This window comes from Pezoporus flaviventris, unplaced genomic scaffold (genome assembly GCF_033815535.1).
Source record: "Pezoporus flaviventris isolate CSIRO_AGI_PZ_B2104156 unplaced genomic scaffold, CSIRO_AGI_Pfla_v1 ptg000047l, whole genome shotgun sequence".
Classification (NCBI taxonomy): Eukaryota; Metazoa; Chordata; class Aves; order Psittaciformes; family Psittacidae; genus Pezoporus; species Pezoporus flaviventris.
In genome coordinates this window covers 1075858-1095127 of record NW_026892595.1, presented here as the reverse complement: position 1 = coordinate 1095127, position 19270 = coordinate 1075858, and the positions used below count along the sequence as shown (strand labels likewise).

Genomic DNA, 19270 nt, shown 5'->3' with positions numbered 1-19270 from the left:
GTCTCTAAAACACCTTAGTGCTTCATTTCCGAGTCAGGTCAGGCTGTATCAAGGCTATGTAAGATTGGGAGCCAGAATATCCTTTCTAATATTTACTGTTTGCCTGTCTTGAAGTGCACATTAATCTGACTTTGAATTGTTTAACTTCAAATGGGTATAATACTTGTATAAAAACTTTCTTCTCTTATTTTTTCCTTTGCAGATGATCATTCCAGGATATGTCTGAAAGGTGAAAGTAGCCACGACAATTCGGACTACATCAATGCTAGCCCAATTGTAAGTATGGTAACCTACGAGAAATAATCCAAACAGCCAGTTGCTGTCTTTTCTTTTTAAAATATGCTAACTTGCGGCACCTAACTGCTCAGGTGTGCAGCCTCAGGTTGTGAGCACCTCACAACTCTGATGTCTTGGGCTGTCCTTTCAAACTGAAGAGAAATAAATCTACATATGCATGCAGTACCCTCAAAGTTTATGTATAAAGAAAACAGTCACTAGATAGTCATAGTCCTACCTTCTAATACGGTCAGGTTTTCTGTAGTTGGCATTATTAATTTATGGATTATAAAATTCAACAATATACCCTTAGTGGAGCTTTTCCTTTTCTGAGGACATAAAACTTTCTTCTTTTTTGCTAGCTCCAGTTATAGAAAGAGTGGTTTCTGTAGGCATGGAGAGCTGTGCTCCACAGGCTTCTGAACCTTTTCTGCATCAGGAAATGACGTTTTTTCCCGTGTTGCCCTTCAGCTGCATAACTTGGTGTTTCTGTAGCTCTCCCAGTTCTTCTCCGAGCTTGCTGTTTTGAAAGAGAGAATGAGATCCTTTACCACTTGTGTATTCATTCAAACTTCAAAATATGTCAATCCAATTTTTGCATCTGGATCCTTCAGTATGAACCAGCTGCCCTTTCTCACCCTATGCAAGCTGAAGATGAATCCTTTTTGTCTGTGAAAGATGACAGGGAGAAAAGATCTCTATTTTTAGGCACAAAACATGCATGATAGAGCCAATAGCATTGGCCTGTTACAGAATCTCAGTGGAAGTGTCATGATATCCATTTGAAGGGGGGAAAAAGGCACTGTGTCTTTGACCTCTGTAAGACTGCTTGTATTGGAATCACTTTTGCTCGTGGTTCTTATTCACATTAATTAGGCACTAAAAAGTTATTACAGGGAAACTAAGAGAAAGAACTTGGAATGGGGACTTAGATCTCTCTGCAGTGGGCTGTGTATGCCATTACTGGGTCATTTTCCTGGGGAATATCACTCCCCCAGTTAAATCACTTGTGTGGGCAAGGCAGCTGGCAATTTGCAACAGCATGAAATTACAGCTTATTTCCTTCCAACGTTGTTGACAATACTTCTTTTTAAAAAATAAAAAATAAAACCACAAAAACATAAAACCAACCCAAAACACAACTCTCTAGAAACTGTTCTCTGAGCTTTGCCTGTTAATTTCAGAAGTGTTCAAAAGCTTCATTTCCTTGAACATATGAAAATGTTTTATTCAAAGGAGTTAAAAAATACACAGAACCCAAAAAACATCTTTGGGATGCTTTTGTCTTTGGCTTAGGGTAGAGGGGAAACCAAAGCACCAGCATGCTTCAGGGATTGCCAGCTGCCGTTTTAGAGCACAGGGGCAGATGTGCACAGATTAGAGCAAGTTTTGGACTACTTTTAAGTATGTCTCTTAGTAGACCAAGCTCTAGTCGGCTCTCCAGGGATATGTATCCTGCTTATAAAGTCATGCGTGGAAGTCCAGCACCAGCACTTCAGTGCTCTGTGTCTGCCAGTCTGTGGTGAGTTATGTTTGGTCAGTAGATGCTGTGAGGTTTTGTGGCAAGCACAGGAGTGGGAGGTGTTAAACGAAGTGAGATACTGTATTCTTGTAAGAGCTTGGTTGTAATTTGCATGACTACAATATGGTGCAGAAGTGGAATTGAGGCATTTGAAGATGGTGCTAAGCCAGGTTCGGTGTTGGCAGCAGTACATATACCGTGTTTTTTTGCCAAATAGCCAACACAGGCTTCTGCAACCTGCCCCAAAGTCTGTGGAGATTCACTGTTTCTAATGCACAAATTTAGTTGAAGAAGGGGTAAATACTTGCTTGTCTGTATATGGCTGTTGCAATTATAATTCTGGATTACAGTTTATCTATCTGTTCCCGTAATTAAACTGAAAAGTACTGGAGTAAGTAGTGTTGGGGGTGGAGAGGCAGGACCAAGATATCCCATTAACATAACTGTGAAGAGATTTGCTTTGTCAGGATGTCTGGAGCTAATTCAGGCAGAGGAACTCTGCTTCCACAGCTTTAACTCTCATGGTTTTACAGGGGGTTGTAATTTTGCCTTTCCATCCAGCATTTAATAAGGGTATTTCCTTCTGCAAAGTTAAGAAGTATTTAATTTGTGTAGCTTTCCCAGCTTCAGGAGTTTCATTCAATAAACTGAGTCACACGGATAAAGCAAAATTTCTGATGGTTGTCTTTGTATCTCTTACAGAATTATTTCTATGCCCAGAGATAACTGCGTGCACAAATGTTTCACTGAAATGGGACAAGCACCCAGTGTCTTGCATAGCCATGAAAACCTGCTAAGATAAACTCTTGAGTTCCTCTTCTTCATGATAGGATAGGGACCTTACTCTGTGGGAAGGTGTGCCACAGCCCACATTTCTGTAGATGACCTGTTATTCCAAGGCTAGAGAGCTCCAGATGGTTTTGTGAGTCCATTTTATGAAGTCAATATTCATTTTGCTTTCTTGAAAACATTAGATAAAATGTATGTTTCGTGAAGGTGATGCAGTGGGAAGGTGGTAGGAGGAAATGGCCACTTTGAAAGCCCATAGTTTGGGATTCCCTGCAAACTGTTTCATTTCAAAATAAATTAAGTATTTTCAGGTTAGTATGAACATAATTGTTAATTTGGTATAGTTTTTGTATAATGAGGTAGAGTATACAAGTGGCAGAGACAATCAGTCTGTGTTCTCTCCACCTCAGAAGCCTACTTCTGTTATACTGGGCACTCGGTCCTGCAGTATTTGCTGTGGCTGTACAGCTATTGCAGCCTGAGCTAGACATACAGCTGCTGTTTATTTGGGATCTTTTTTATTAGCAGATACACATTTAATCAACGTCTTTTACGTGTACAGTGTACATGGAGTCCCAGGGAGTCTGTCTTTAATCGCTCTTGCAAAAATCCTACCACTTCTTTCCTTCAGACAGCTGCCGTTCAACTTAAATAACCTCAGTAATTATCATGTCGATACAATGATGTTCCTGGTGCATCTTTTTGCCTCACAGTGCTTGGGTTAGGAGTGAGCATTGTAGTGACCTGCAAGATGGGCATTAATAGCACAGGATCAGTATGGTCTGATCTGACTGGGAGAGACTTTTTCCTCACTGCTTGTGTGAGCTATTTGGGAGGGGAAGAGTGTAAAATAAAGTAATTATATTTGATCTTCAGAAAGGGAGGCTTCCAGTCGTGTACATGTCGCTGGGTATCTCCAGCTTCTGGGTCAGTGGTCCAGTCTCCAGCTGGGGCTCACTCAACCTTAACTTAAGTCTAAATGAGTGCAGCAGTACACCGTAAAAAAATCCCTATGCTAGACAATGAGCTGGCCACCTGCCCACATGTTTCTCCCTTTTAAAAAATGCTACCCCCCTCAAGACTTCCTTTCTCTCCAATATGTTGTGAAAACTGGGGTTAGATTGATGGCCTCACCACGGCTGGGAGCGGATGAGGATAATCAGCAAAGATTTAGTCCAAGTTCTTCCCGTAGGTCTTTAATTTCACTGTAGTGCGAGGCCAGGCAAAATGAGTCCTCAGGATAAATTTGCAGGGTAGAAGTGAGGTAGAAATCTGTTTCCCTCCTCTCTGAAATAGCGTGAAGTACTATGATAATAACTCTGCTATCGGCAGCTGAATGAAAGGCTTGCAATTACAGCACAAGAAGACCCTGACTGTGCAGAATAAAACTGTGATAATTACTTCTGTCATATTTGTACTTAGTCCTCATTAAATTTCAGGAAAATCATCCAGTAGTAAATAATGTGCAATCTTTGCTTTTAAATCAGAGGTCATGAAAGTAAATGGGAATTCTGTTTTTCCTCATAGGGTGTCTGAGAGAGAAAAAATCCCATCAACTACATTTAAAAACTCAGTTTACTTATTATTGAAGACACCAGACTGAGGAATGTCATTAGCATGACAGTTTGTTCAAACACAGCATACAAATTTCATCACCAAGAATAGACTCTGAAATTCATAATGGCATTCACAACCAGATTTACTTCTTTCATTCCATTAGGGGTTTTAAAGGAAGGATTTAAAAATTGGTTTAAATTTTAATTCAAACAGGAAGATGAGGACTAGTCTACCTTTTTAATTTTAATGCTGAGATGAATTTGATTACAAAGTTCATCTGCATTTGCTGAATATGCTTTCTTTTACAAAAACAAATACAGATTTTTACTTTTAGAGGCTGTCTATACTCTGTTTGATAAATACATGCATGAAGGGTTGTTTTGTTTTGTTTTTTATTAGAAACACATTAAATCTGGAAGCAACACAGTACCTTGAATCCATATGTATTTTTAAGGTGGTAATTACAGTTAAACTTTATTTCTCTTGTATTTGGTCTACACTGGATCACATTCTGATCACATGCGATTTAGGAATATTTCATCTGGACTCAGAGGATTTAGGTCAAGGTAAATATGGTGTGACTGAGACCACATCTCTCTCAACATCTTTCTGTGTGGAAACTAAGAATCTGACAAACTGGGAGGGAAGGTAAAGGGCTGGAATGAATTGGTGTATCATTTACATGAGATTTCAAAATGGTCATTGATGCCTATTGACACTTCAGTTTACAGTTTAGAAGACTACTTAACAAGAATCTACATGTACCACTCTTTAGTCCAAATACAATGAACTTGAGGATTTACACCCAGAATGTATTGATTTTTCTATATTTCATCAGCATTACAGTGAGATCATGCAGCAGCATGATGTCTATCTAGAAACTCAACAAAATTCAGAGTTCTTCAGGGAATCCTTGCAAAATCCTGGGATAAAACAACTGGATTGTAGAACTCTTGAAGCAGAAATCAAAGGAGTAGCTTTTATTCTCTAGTAAAGCAAAGGTGTAATTTTTGTCTGATATTAATTTAACAAAGGTGCAATTAATTGTGATATTGTGTTCTTTATGTATTTTCCTACTTTAAGATACTGTAAGTCAGCTTATATTACAAAGCCCTGTAGAAAAACACAACTGGTGCCAGTAAAGTTTTCTGAAGTTTTTCCTTCATAACAAAAAATCTGAATGCTCCTCCTTTTTGTTTCCATTTGTTTTTGATATTGGTAGTGACTGAATCACTACAGTCAGTTGCATGGTCAGTTATACTAAACCTTGATCCCTTTTTTTCTGTAATACAATCATGGAAAAATAGATTGAAACATTATCACCAGACTTGCCTTTGTTGTACTGCAGCAGAAAATGAGAATTCCACCATAGTAGAATAGTTGTAATAATTGCAGCTTTTTCTTTCCAAAAATGGCTGTTCGATCTAGTTCTGATGTAATCCTTGTGAACTTTGTTCTTTGATGGAGACAGAGGGGAAAAATCTTGTTCTTTTTGAGCAATAACTATTTGGGTATTTTTGAAGGTTGTCCTGATGTAAAATGTTAGCAAACAGTCAATTTTTGTTTTAATACTTGCTAATATGGAGCCTGCTGTTATCTGTTCTTCTCTGGAGAATAAATTTTCAGTTTTATTTTCGTGAAGTGAGAAATCTGAGGGATCCTTAAAGAAGATAATGACTAGTGACATAGAAAAAAGCCTTTTACTTGATCCTTGATTAGTTAGTTTAAAACCCATTACTGACTTTATTTCTTTATTCAAACTTTTCTTAACTTTGATAGATTAAGATGCCCTTGGTGTTCTTGGTGACCTTGAGAGAATAAAAAAGAACATAACAAAAACATTCAATAATCATTCCTTGCAGTCACCTACTCACATTCAATTGAATGTGACCAGCATAGTGATTTTTCACACTTTTCTTGAAATACTGGCCTTTAAAAGAGTACATATAATAGAAAATTGATGAAACCAGGAATTTCATTTAATTAGTTTAATCTTTGCTCTTATTTTTGTTCAGCTAAAGATCATTTAATAGTGTGATAGGGCTTTCTGCCATCTTCTATTTGCTTCAAGCAAGAAGAGTTTCTGCTCATAATTGTTTTCTGTGCAACACAATGTGCTTGGAATGTAATAATTGTAATTGTCTTTTGAATTATTGTAAAACTGCTGATACACTTCACTACTCTGTGCTTATTGTAATGTTTGCCACGTTCCAGCAGCACCTTTGTGACAGAGGTTGATTAATGCTGAAATGCCAAGATTAGCCTATTCCTGATTTATCAGCTGAATGTTGAGAAGTATTCCCTCCCATGACAGCGCTATTTGCATCATCATCAGTTTCTTCTGCCTTTGTTTTCTGGCATGTCTACATATAAAAGAATTTAGTTGAAGAAGAAATTCAAAATAAGTGATTATTTTTTATAAAGTTTGGTGTCGTCACTGTCGGTTACATTTCTAAGTCAGGCTCTCGCCTGTTAGTCAAGTGACATCATTTTCAAGTGGATGCAGCCTGCAACAGCTTACAGTGGGAGTAGCAAGTCCTCCAGAATGGAGGTTCAATTTTTCTAAGTTAAGATTTTTAGTTCCAGCATGGGAAAACATTTAAGCACATGATTAAATCCTATAGATCTCTCTGGGTTTCAAAACAAAACAGTAACATAAACAATTTCATCTGTAATTGAGCAAAAATATAGTTGAAACTTGACTTTGAACTAAACACATGTGAAAACAACAGCAAATGTGATTAAGCAATGTCTCAATTCTTACCAAAAAAAAACAACAAAAAAACAAAAACAGAAAAACAAAACCAAAACCAGTTGCCCATTTTGAAATTGTTCCTAAGGTTTTTTCACTAGTACTGCTTCTGAAGAAAGCTAGTGTTTCCCTCATCTCAAAATACCCACAGTAGTAAATGTCTTGCTATCAGAATTACTTTTGTCAAAAGGCAAAGAAAGCAAGGTTGAAATTTGTTGTGAGCAATTGCTTGTTGTGAAGAGTTATTTGCTGATAAGAGAAGCATCTCAGTGAAGCTCAGAATAAAATGATGGTATTATAGACATCCTGGTCAAGGTTTTTTATAACTATGGGTGGTGAATCACAAGTAAGCTTTTATTATAAATGGATTCAGTAACTTCATTTTACCTGTGTTGTGTTGTCATGGTGAATTTTAATATTAAGTCCAGCTTAATTATACTTCAGAAAATGAGAAGCATAGAAGTGTTCTCTTCCTTTTTGCAACATTCATCATATTGTTGTTCTGTTAGAATAACTTACATCTGTTCTTTTATGGTTCTTCCCCCTTTTATGTTGCACATAATTATGAGGTGCCTTCTTTTATGCTGACATGTACCATCACTGAAAATTTTGATAGGCTTTGAATAAATTCAGTAGATGCCTGTTAATGCAAATGTGACTCACATTCATTCTTATTCAGATCTTTACTTATAGAACAGAATCATGTATTAAGACAAATTCTTCCATCAGCTACATGGGTATAAATTAACTCTCGCCAACTTCAGTGTCACCAAGTCACACCCACACATCTGAGAGTTGAACTGGGTCTCTTTATGTTCAAAGTTTTGTCTTTCCCAGTTCAGGGTTAGAATGAGTTTGTTTGGGTTTTAATCCTATCAGCAGATATTCTTTTTCATCAGAATGGGTCCTAAGGTTTAGAACCAAGAAAACCACCCATCAGTTCGAAAACATTCATTGTAACACACTAATCCTATTTACTCTTGATGGCTTTGTTTCTTAGATTCTTTATTTTTTCTGCTCAGTGAATTTTCTGCTCCTTGAATTAAATGTAATAATTAAGGTCTTTAAGCAGAACTTCCTCTATTGAGGTCAAATCCATTCATTTAGATAAATCAGCTAACCAGAAAAAGACAGAAACTGAATGTGTTCTCCATTTTTGCGGGTTTCCAGTTACATGTGCCCTTGACTGGCATGGTGGAAGTGGGGAACATATTTAGATGTGTGGAGCATTCTTAACACTCAGTGTAGAAAAATGTTTCACATGGCTCTTAGGTTGCTATGAAACCATGAGTACTTATCTCAGATCCCTCTGTCAACCACCATAAATGATCTTATGCTCCATATTGAGGACACAGGATATTGCTCATCACGTGTGCTGACAGTCATCTAGTAGCATCAGTCTTTTGTGGAAAAAGTTCTCCTCTGAACTTATAAATAGAACTAAATTTGTTTGCTTGCCAATAAAGGATGCAGGGACATGACAGTCCTTCAGGAAGTCCCATGTTTCGGCACTCGCGTGCTTTCAGTCTCTAGCACAGCAAGGGATTTTCTTTTAAATAAACTTAGTCTGTGTTCTCTTTCCTTATTCCAGATGGACCATGACCCCCGAAACCCTGCATATATTGCCACCCAGGGCCCTCTTCCTGCTACTGTCGCTGACTTCTGGCAGGTAAGCTAAACAGCTCTTCGAAAACTGAATTTAAGTTACAAGTCAAATGTTTTCCTGTGCTTCTAGAAATGTAAGGTGTATATAAATGCGTTGTGTTTGAGTCACAATTGGTGGAAAAACCTTTGTTCAAATGTCTGTTTAAAATCTAGGGCGGTCAGGATGAGAAACTGGTGATGCTGTAGATTTAGTACCCCACACTACATCAAAGCTGTTTGGCTCACTGCATTATTTTTCTGAAGGGAAACTGAGTGCCACAGATTGCAAAATTTTTTTTTGTCAGAGAACTTAAAAGTAAATCAAAACAAACACCAAAATTATCTCCCCCGTGAGGAGTTTTGAGATCTAAGAAAAGCAAGAAAAAGTATTTGTCCCTTGAGCCATGGCCACCGTCCCTGGAGGTATTTAAAAGATGTGTAGATGTTGTGCTTGAGCTTGAGGACATAGTTTAGTCATGGACTTTGAAGTGCTGGGTTAACAGTTGGACTTGATGATCTTAAAGGTCTTTTCCAACCTAAATGATTCAATGATTCCGTGATATTCAAGCCATTTATGTATATGACACACCCTCTAAAGAATGCTTGATCTGGAATTTGTATTGAAAGCCTCAGGCCAAAATATTCATATTTTAGTGCCAGGTCTCCATAATTAAATTACAGCCAAGGACTGGATGATTTTCAGAGGGCCTGACCTTCTTAAGAGTGTAGCCAGAAGTCATTGTCATTCTCCCGATTAAAAAGACCTAACACTATATGCCATGAATTTTTCCATTGAAACCTACTTCTCACATGTCCCAGTTCCCCAAAATGCTTAAATTCTCATGTATTTTCCCTACCACAGGTAGCCAATTTAAAGGCTGAGCTAAGATCCTGCCACATAAATTGAAGTAGGTGCATAACTGTTTGCAGGATTGGGGCTAAAGGCAGTAGTTAGTGATGCACAAATATGAGCTTACTTTGCATGCAGTATTTTTATGTGCTTGTGCAGGTCTAAGATTTAGACATACACACTCCACCAGGCTAGGTGTGTGCAACTGTGTGACAGATATGCTGCGTTAGATATTCCTTTGTAAGTGTATAAGTGTGCCTGAAATCTTACCGAGGCTGCTTGGGGAGGAGGCCAACTGAGGCTTGTTATCAGCACGAACATACGTTTTTATCTTTTGTTTTGCATTATGAATTCTGAAACATTTGTTCTGAAGATAAAGACTGTCTGTGTACAAATTTCAAAAGTGCTATTGTGTTCTAGGAGCTTGCATCAGTTGAAATCATCAATTCTCTCCATCTGCATTGCTTGGTCTATGATTAGAAAGTGTTAACTGATCCTTATTGAAGATGTTTTTCATGTCACAATTTCCTACTATTTCTGATGAGGAATCAGGATGTTTTCAAAAAGTTTCTTTGATTGTGGATTCCTGGATATTTAAATGCTGAGTCTGAGGTATTCTGGGACTGCTTCTTAAAAGTGCAGAGCAAATGGTTTCTTCTTGAAGTGAGTTGAGTTGTTGGTTTGACTTAAATTTTCAAGTAACTTGTGGGTTTTTTCTTCACTATTTGGTAATTAGACATACCTGAGAACACTGATTTTTTTTTTTTTTTTTTTTTTGCTTGGCAGGTGAATTCCTTATAACAGGCATGATACATGAAAATGTGTTTCTTAAGTTAAACATGCAAAATCCAATACCGTGTTAGCTGTTCTGTAATGATATGTTACAATTCCTAAGGCCCAGTTTTTTTAAGTGTATATTTTTGCATATTTGTATATTTATATTTTATTTTTATCTGCGACTGCACCTCTACATGTTAAAAAATATATGTTCTCATTTTTAGAGTCATTTAAAAAAACACACTTTGTATAAGCTTTTTTGCTAATGCAGATATCAGAATTAATCATGCAAACAGAGTATGAAGGATATATTCTGTTCTTCTCCCATTCCAGTCTGAACAGTTAAGCAAACTGTTAGCACAGATACAGAGAGGAGAACTGAAATGTTATTTCTGTGATCCAATCGTATTCCTTCTGAATATCCTTTGGTACTCAAAAGGTCTCTTTCTCGACTTTCTGTCTTCATGCTGTTTTTGAGTATGGAGTCTTCACTCTCCTTCACTTTCCTTCTGCTCTTTTTAGTGATTTCTCCTCCCAGTTATCCAGCAGTGAAAGTTCATTCCATATCCCCACCAGATATGGTGTAAACATCTCCTTGGAAGCCATTTATTTGGCAGCCATGGTTCAGCATCTGTTCAAGTGAGGCTATGTGTCCATTTTTTATGTGATATTCTTTTATTGTTTCTTCTGTTAGGTTCCCTAGAAAAGTTTGTTTCTTACATTTATTTTTGTGATGTCTGTCACTTCAATCTACCTGTATCAGATTGGTCTATCACCCACTTTTCTTAAACTTCCTGCAGATCACACATCAGTGTGCTAGTTACTGTCCCAAGCTTTTTACATGGCCTTATAGTATCCACCAAGTGTAATAAACAGGCCAAGAGAGATTAACTCCTTACAGAAGACTGCATCCATAACCACTGACATGTAGTAGGTCCGTTGTACAAGTCGAAAGCCATGGCTTGAAATTGTTATGGTTTATGCCCAGATGCAGGAGCAAAATTTCTGTCATTTTTTTCACCGAACTGTACCGATTTTAAGGTAAAGCATGGGCAACCTGCACTTGCTGGGGAAAATAGAGTATTAACTCCTGTCAGGGCAGAATCCTTTGATGTTTACTTGAATACATTTTTTTTTTGGTGTCTTTTATACAAAACATGGTGCTGCCACCAGGGATTGTTAAAAGATTCAGTTATTCATTCCTGATACATCTTCTCAGTGGTTCTCCTCCCTCTCTCTCCTCCACTTAATACCAGCTGTTGCTTTTTTCCCCTTTTGTGTGCTCAGTGAAGCAGTTTTCTGACTGATAGTGAGAAAAGTGACAGACTCCAGAGAGACCTAGGACTGTTCGGCTGTTCCTTGCCTAAATGCACAATGTCATGCTTTAGCAAGTCTAACAGAAACTCTTGGAGCTTGGCATCACCTTCTATGGCAATATTTAGTAGATATATTGCTTTCTATTTTTTCGGAGTCTTAGCTGTTAAGATTCCCAAAATCCTAGTTGCATAGTGGGTACCAGCCACTCCATTTTATCTTGGAGTTCCTGAAGCCCCAGGCTACCCCAGGAAGAAACCGTTATAATTGTTTCCACTCCTGTAGACATTTCAAGCTGATTTCTAGAAAACACTTGTCTAAAAAGCATGCTTATTACTTGAAGGTGTAAGACAGCTTTCTTGCCGTTTACACAATAAATGTGCATAATGAAGTCCAGATATGCATAATGAAATCCAGACTGCACCTGATTTGTCCTGTCTGGATTTCATGTTCAAATTCCAGAGATACAAATTCTAAACCTATTTTCCCTTAGACTTGCATCAGATTCTTCCACCTCTCAGTGACTATGTCTGCATTAGCAAGCAGTGTAGCCCACTAGGTTTGGAGTTGTAGAGAGTCACAGTACTTTGTAAGTTTTACTTTAGACCAACTGTTCAGTAATCTAGTGGACCAAATGCCTGTTGGCAGCGGAGGCTACAGATATATTTGGAGGAAGCTTTTTCCAAAGGGAACTTAGAGCTCTAAAACTGCTCAGCAGTGCCTGCTTCTCTTCATCTCTGTCATCTATGGGATCATGTGGTCACATCCATTATCTCTATTTAAGACCAAACAGATGATGTAGTTTTGAGTAATCTTTTTTTCTAGTCTTATTGGCAAGGCTCTCTAAAACCTGTTATGTTAATCCAGTGCCCAGTACTTTTGTGCAAGTGACACTTAGTAGACACTTAGCAATCAAATTCACATTTACCATTTTCAAGTTGCTCAGATCTGTACAAAGATCATAGTTAGGTCAGGGTCTTCTCTTTCCCAAAATGGGCAAAACTTTTTCTTAAAGCATGGATGATACTTTGTTCAGGCTCCTCTTGTTTAGCATTCATATTAGTGGTGAGCAGATTCATGCCTAGTACCACTATGGAACTAGAAGGGGACCAGTTTCAATCATCTCACAAGTGACCACTTCTTGAAAGATTATGTCTTTTTTTTGATCAGGTGAGGAAGAAGAACAGGTTTTGTTCTTGAGTACCATCTAATTTGAGCCACTAGAGCTGGCCATTAGACTCAGCATTTTCCGTGCATGCTTCTTTGTTTGGGTTTTCATGTTGACCTGAGAGAGATCAGCTTGATGGAAGTTTTTCTTTCAAAGATGCAGTCTTTGAGCTGGAGATAGTCCAAACTCCTGTATATTGGGCATTTTCAAATCTTGCTCAATTTGGTATATTTTGGAAAAATTATGATGATAAAAAAGGCAAGAGACTTACTCTGGCTTTTCTAATGGTGCATCTAGGCATCAGACTTCCACAGCTGTCTGTGTCCCTCCAGTTTACTTCTCTAGCTCCTTCTATTCTTGGCACAGCTTCTCTAAGTCAGCAAGTGCCAAGTTTGTTCCAACTTCCCTGGCTTACCTATTTCTTTGAAAACTTTCTAGCCTGCAGGAGTTGTGTTGTCAGTCATCTCATTGATCTGTTTTGCCACAGGGCTTCCTAATCTGTCTGGATACTCTGTGTTTGCGGCTCAAGCAGAGATTTCATCTCTGCCTGCATGTCATCTCTTAGACCGCTCTGGAAATTTTCCAGCTACTACTTTAATTAATTTTTAAAAGCTTCCAGCTGATTTAAGTCTTCCTTTAATTTCATCTAGTCTTGTTTTCATCTCTTTTTACCAATTACTATTTCCGAGAGATACCTCCTTCATTGATTCTATTTTGGTTCAGTGGGAATTCCACCTTACAATTCCCTTTCTTGAAAACTGGATGCCTCCCCTCACGTGGTATTAATCCATTTTTACCTGAGTAGTTAAACAATTTGCCAGCTCTGTGGGTTGTTTTCTTCTCAGCTGGAAAGAGAATTTGTCCTCAGGATAGGGTTTTGCCTTGATATAGTTCCATTTTATTTACAAAGAAAGTACAGAGTTTTATTTCCTTGGACAAAGAGAGAATCAAATAACAGGCAATAAATTCTTTTTTTTCAAACCTCGTTCACCCAGTGTTTTACCCCCAACCTCTTTTTCAGCTTTTCTTCTACCAGATCACAATGGTAGTTTGTTGAGCTGTGCTGGGGGTTTCTTTATTCCTTTTACACATTTTTGCAGCTTATCTGGATTAATCATCTTGCCTTGATTAATGCCTCTCTCTCTGCATTAAGCATATCAGTTTCTAGAGAAACTTATGGGTCCATATGCTTCACGTTTCTCTTGTTTTTGATGATAACTTTTGTAATTTCAGTTATCAGGCTCCATAAAAGAGTTTGCTTGTTTCTTACATTTATCTGGAATGAAAGGTGATGATTTTGTCCGGCAGCTTCAGTGAGATTTCACTCAGCTCTTTCACATAACGCTATTAAAATTCAACATCTCTTTGAACATAATTCAAAAGAAAGAGGATGTAGAACATTTCTGATCTATAACAAGTTTTCGCAGCAGGAGTTCCATGTTGTGAATAATTCTGGAGGCATAAAATTTTATTATTTTCTACATGCGCTGGGTTATAATTCCATGAAGTATTTGACATCAAGTACATGTCTTAACTTGCAATGTATTCTAAGAAGCAGGGATGATAATATGCAAGAAACTGTTCCTAGGAGTTAGGAAATTTAAAGCCAGCTATCCTTGCACTGAAAAATTGTTCTTAATTATGCCAGTTTATAAATTGCATGTCTGCTAAGGTTCATCATCTCCAAATGGAGATTTCTGTAGGAGGCCATAATTTTTCTCTCTGGAAAATACCCCATGTAATGCCTTGCTTTCATAAATCTACCCACACTTGCCCTTCTATCCACTCTCCCTTTTTGGAGGGAAATGCATTTTCATCGTTTTTTTATTGTACCATATTAAATGAAATGGAGGGATCAGGCAGTTCACGCCAAGTGAATTAAGAGGATATGCTTTAATTGCCTTAGAAAATGAAGTCACATATGATATATTTTTGTAAATATTTGTTGTGTTTTTGTGATGTCCTCCCTCTGTGACCAACATAATTAATAAGTGTATGAACATTATCTTACTTCTGTAGAAGGAGTTGAGAAATAGGATTTTCCTTACTTTGCAGATGTCCAATAAGGTTCAAAGCACCTACAACAAATACAGTTAACGCTTATAGTCTGGACCAGAAAATTCTGTCTTTTGCCTGAATAGATCTGTATCTCAGGATAGATAGTTCCCCAGACGCCTTAGTCCCTGAAGGGCTCCTGTCTGGCACAGATGACAAAGCAGACACCACTCATGAACAGCACTGACCAGGAAGGCAGATGGCAGGTGCTGCCCCTTTATGATTAGGATGCTCCTCTAGTAAGTGAGAATGAGCTTTATCCTACATATTCTGAATCAAACCCATGCTTTTCATGACCTCATCTTTCCTCCACTATTCTGCAATACATGAAATAGTCTTGAAATTGGAAACGCTCTTCAACCTTCCTGTTAGAGCTGGGCATCTATTGCTGACAAACAAAAACAAAGCTTACTGGAGTAGAGGTTTGCCCTATTGTGGTTACAATGAGTGGGAACACCTCATCTCTGCTCCTCTGAGTATTTTCCACTTTTACTGCAAGATTATTAAATGTAAAGTGCAGAAAGAGTCCCAAGAGTAAGACCGGAGCCCTAATGTGAGCCAGAGAGTTGGGTTGCCATTTTCTTTTTGTTGCCTCCACTCCTGCATCTCTTAATCTAATGCTATTTTAGAATATTTTTTTCTCTACCCATATTCAGGAGTATATTATCACTGTCAGTTCAAAAACTGACCATTGTTTTCCTCCCAGGTCATGCCAGCATATTAAGAACCCTGTTCCTGAGTTGCAGTCTTGAAGACATGAATCTTTGCTTCTCTCTTCCAGTTTTGGAATTCAACAAAACAAATACAGAATACTGTCAGTCGATTGTTTGCTGCATAAAAAGGATTAGTCATCAGTGATCTCCAAGGGCAAATCCTGGTGGGCTGAAAAAGTCTCCCTGCAAAATCGGTGTTCCAAGCCCATGGGCTGAGTAGGAACAACTGTACCAAACCCTTCCCTGCTCTAATTGCTGGTTTCTGTGCTCCCAGTTCAGCATGTTTTATGAGTACTGAAATTAATTTACAGACTAAATTATTCTTCTGCATTTTGTTCTGTGCAGAACATAGTGATTTCAGGCAGTCTTGATTCCAAGGTTTTATTTTCCTTGCCTGGAATGGGACTTCCTGCATGTCTGATCAGTTCTCACCTTCAGAAAGAAAAGCAGATGAAAAGCGACACAAAGCAATTCAATGTTTAAAATATGCATATTTTAATTTAATAAAAGAAAAACAGCAAGGGAGAGAGAGGCACTGAACAGTAGCCCCTAGAGCTCTAGTAACTTGTCAAGCCATGTGAAATAAATATAGCATTAGGAATTCCATAGACGTTCAGTAAAGGAGTGCACATTTACCATGCTCACTTCTAATTATGCTTCTGGTTGGAGAAGGTACTTAGAAGTGGTCCGCTTAAAATTTCTATCCCTTTATTGTTTAAGTTCCACCTTTCCAATACCAATGTGAAAAGCTAATTACAGGCATTTTTGGTGGACTTTTCCTCCTTAATGTAATTTTGTCAGCACTGCAGTACTAAATAGCATTCATATTTAAATTATTTAATAATGAGGTTTGAGTTAGGAGTCTACTGAGAAGAATAAGAGCAGTTTACATTCCTCTGAGAAAGCAGAAGTTATTGCTACGCATACAGTCATCTTGAGTTAGCAATTCCCACTGACTTCCAAACAATCACTGCTGCAGCAGTAGGGGTATAACATATGGAGCCAGTTTAACAGCCATGTATTTGTATAAGGTGCTCTCTGAAGGCATCTTTTCAACTGCTAGAGTCAGATTTTTTTTTTTTAATTAAATACAGATTGTTGATTGCTAATTTTTCAACCTATAGCTTTGTTTAACTGTCTGGCACAGCTATGACATTGTAAATGGCAATTCTGACCTTGACAGATTTGACCCATTATATGTCAAAATGATAAGTCATTTTCAACCAAATGCTTTGCAGAAAAGGTTGCTTTTTGACTGGCACACATTGTGAAGTTCTAGTTGAGAACAAAAAATCTAATTCCCCCTCTTTTTTTTTTTCCCGGTTAAAAGATAACTCTTTTTTTTTTAATTTTATTTATTTTTACCCATTAAAACATTGCAGTTTGGTTTTAAAGTATTGCAGAAAATACCGTTTTCTGATTGTGTCCATTCAATACAATGTTTCCCATTTCCAGTGGAGAACTTGAAAGAAGTCACATTTGAGTTATTTGTTTTCAAGACATGTAATGGATAATTATCTGATCCAGCAAGGGTTAGTACCCTTTTTGTTGTTTTAGAAGTTGTGTTTATTCATACTGAGTTTTGATTATCATTAGAAATTATTTGGGGTTCATTTGCTTGTTCGTCTGCTTTTCCAAATAGTTGCATTTGCCTAAAAGACTGAAAAGGTGAATTCTTTAGTTTTCTGGAGATCTCTCCTAGAAAGCAACTGGCATGATTAGCCTGTTATTTTTAGGTTGGATTTAACTCATTACCTATTTTCTGCTTTTATCATCACTTTGTAGAAAGTTCTTCACCAGTCCCCATCAAAAGAAGGGTGTTTGGTCAGAGCACATTGTCATTTCCCTGTCACAAAAATAAGGGGGAAAATGACTGAAAAGGGGGTTTGGGTGGGATCATTTGTTATAAAAAGAAGCTTCAAAATGGTAAAATGTCTGAAAAAAAACAAAGTGATTCATATTAACCATTTTTTTACAAGCTAGTAAAAAAGGACATTTTAAAATATAAGCTTTGAAAAACTGGTGTTTTATCAGATTTATGACAGTGTTGTAATGCTGATTCTCCTATTTGTGACTTTATTTTTCTCCTTACTTGAAAAAGGAGCAGTTCTGTGCTCTTTTGCAAGTAATTTGTACTAAATATATTTCATCCCAATGTGGAAGTCCTTTGTAAGAGACTGGCATGCTGGGTAACCACAGCATGAGGTCTCTACACATGGTGGATTTCATCAACAGGGAATCCTGTGGATGTCAAACACACTGCTTTGGGTTGCAGGATTCGGCCTTTAATTTGCAATAAATGGGGTGGGGTGGTGTTATTCTTGTCTAAGAAATGTTTTGAGAATGGTACAGGCTGCAGGTAGACATGTCACACAAAATTCTACACTTTTTCAGCAAAGCATGTATTGCGAGCTCTGTAGTGAGCTCCTTTATGTAACTCAGACTTTCTCACTTCCGTTCAGAAGACTCTATTGAACATTTCTTCTTCTCTTGAAAGTATTACAGTAAATTGCAAACAGGAAACTGTCCCTGCTAAGTAATCTAAATAAGTTTAGTTTTATATATTATAAATATTTGTATATGTTACATATATATATATAAAATATATTTACTTTTCATAGACATTTAGGCAAATAAGGCATAATTTTGCTGGGCTCTACATAAAAAGAAAAACCTCTGCCCTAAGGACCTGATGTTCTCTTTATTCTTATATCACATGCATTGACTTACTTTATGTTGTGCATGCATACAAGGTTCAGAATTACGTGAATTACTGTGAATTTGAAACCAAGCCTCCGCCTTTACTCTCCAAGCCCAGCTGAAATGTCTGATATCCAGATGCTCTTCTCCGAAGGCTGTACTGGGATTGTGCAGAGCAGGTCTGTGCTACCTGTTCCTTTGTTACAAAGACACACTCCTCGGGGCCACTTTCTAATGCATGGCCATGTCTGGACAGGGCACATAGCAAAGTGTTAAGTGTTGGGAGGGCTTTTGAAAAACCCATCACCAAGTTAAAGATGGGGTAGTGAACAGGTGACAGTATAAAACTCCATGAACCGCCTTTGATTCATGCCACTTCTGTGTTACTTGGAAAGAAATCTGGGTAGCAGCCTGATGGTCTAATATTTAAGTTATCAAGGAAAACAAAGAAAATACTGTAGTCCTCCAGTCACAGACTGTGAGTCTTAGTGAAAATTCCATCTCAATGGTAAGCACAGGAGATGCTGTAACAGGGATGATGGCACTAGATTGCATTGCATCCTTGATTTAGTAGGTTTGACTTCTACATTTTCACACAATGACCTAAAAGAAATATTATACCCCAGAGTAACTTTAAAATTGTTTGTTTAAATTAACTTTCATTTGGATTTATGCTTAATGAAATCTTCAGAGATGCAGTCAGTCCCTCTGTAATGAAATGCTGTATCTTTGAACCAATGAACAGGGTTGCCAAACTGTAAGGATTCCTCTCTAAATGAGTGGGCTTTTATAATGTTACACTTGGGTGGCACAAGCAGAGTGGTAGATGATTAGTTTATGGTCTAGATCATTGTATTTTTATTACACTCATAAAAACTGTGTTTCTCCTCATTTTCGTAATGGCTTCAATGAGCTTCTATACCTTCTAGAGGCACATTAAATCATTATGTGATGAAAGTACTGATTTAGAGGGGCTAGTTTTAAAGTAAGATGCATGTTTTGAATACTTATCTTAGTCTGATTGCTGACTAGAAAAGGTGAAACTACGTTAGAATGAATGAGATCTGTATCATCTTCCTCACATACAAAAAAGGTTCCCAGCTGCGGCCTAAAACAAATGCAGTACAAAAAAGATACAAATGATAAATCTACA

The 19270-nt window shown here is 37.6% G+C and overlaps 1 protein-coding gene across 3 annotated transcripts in view; it reads left to right on the top strand.

The window, feature by feature from the left end:
* PTPRN2 (protein tyrosine phosphatase receptor type N2) overlaps positions 1–19270 on the top strand; it is a 655793-nt gene that overhangs the window by 599798 nt on the left and 36725 nt on the right. For all 3 annotated transcript variants that reach the window (XM_061468000.1, XM_061468001.1, XM_061467999.1), the window contains 2 exons: positions 203–276; positions 8488–8565. In XM_061468000.1, coding sequence (XP_061323984.1) covers positions 203–276; positions 8488–8565 — 152 coding nt within the window. The remainder of the gene's footprint in view (positions 1–202; positions 277–8487; positions 8566–19270) is intronic.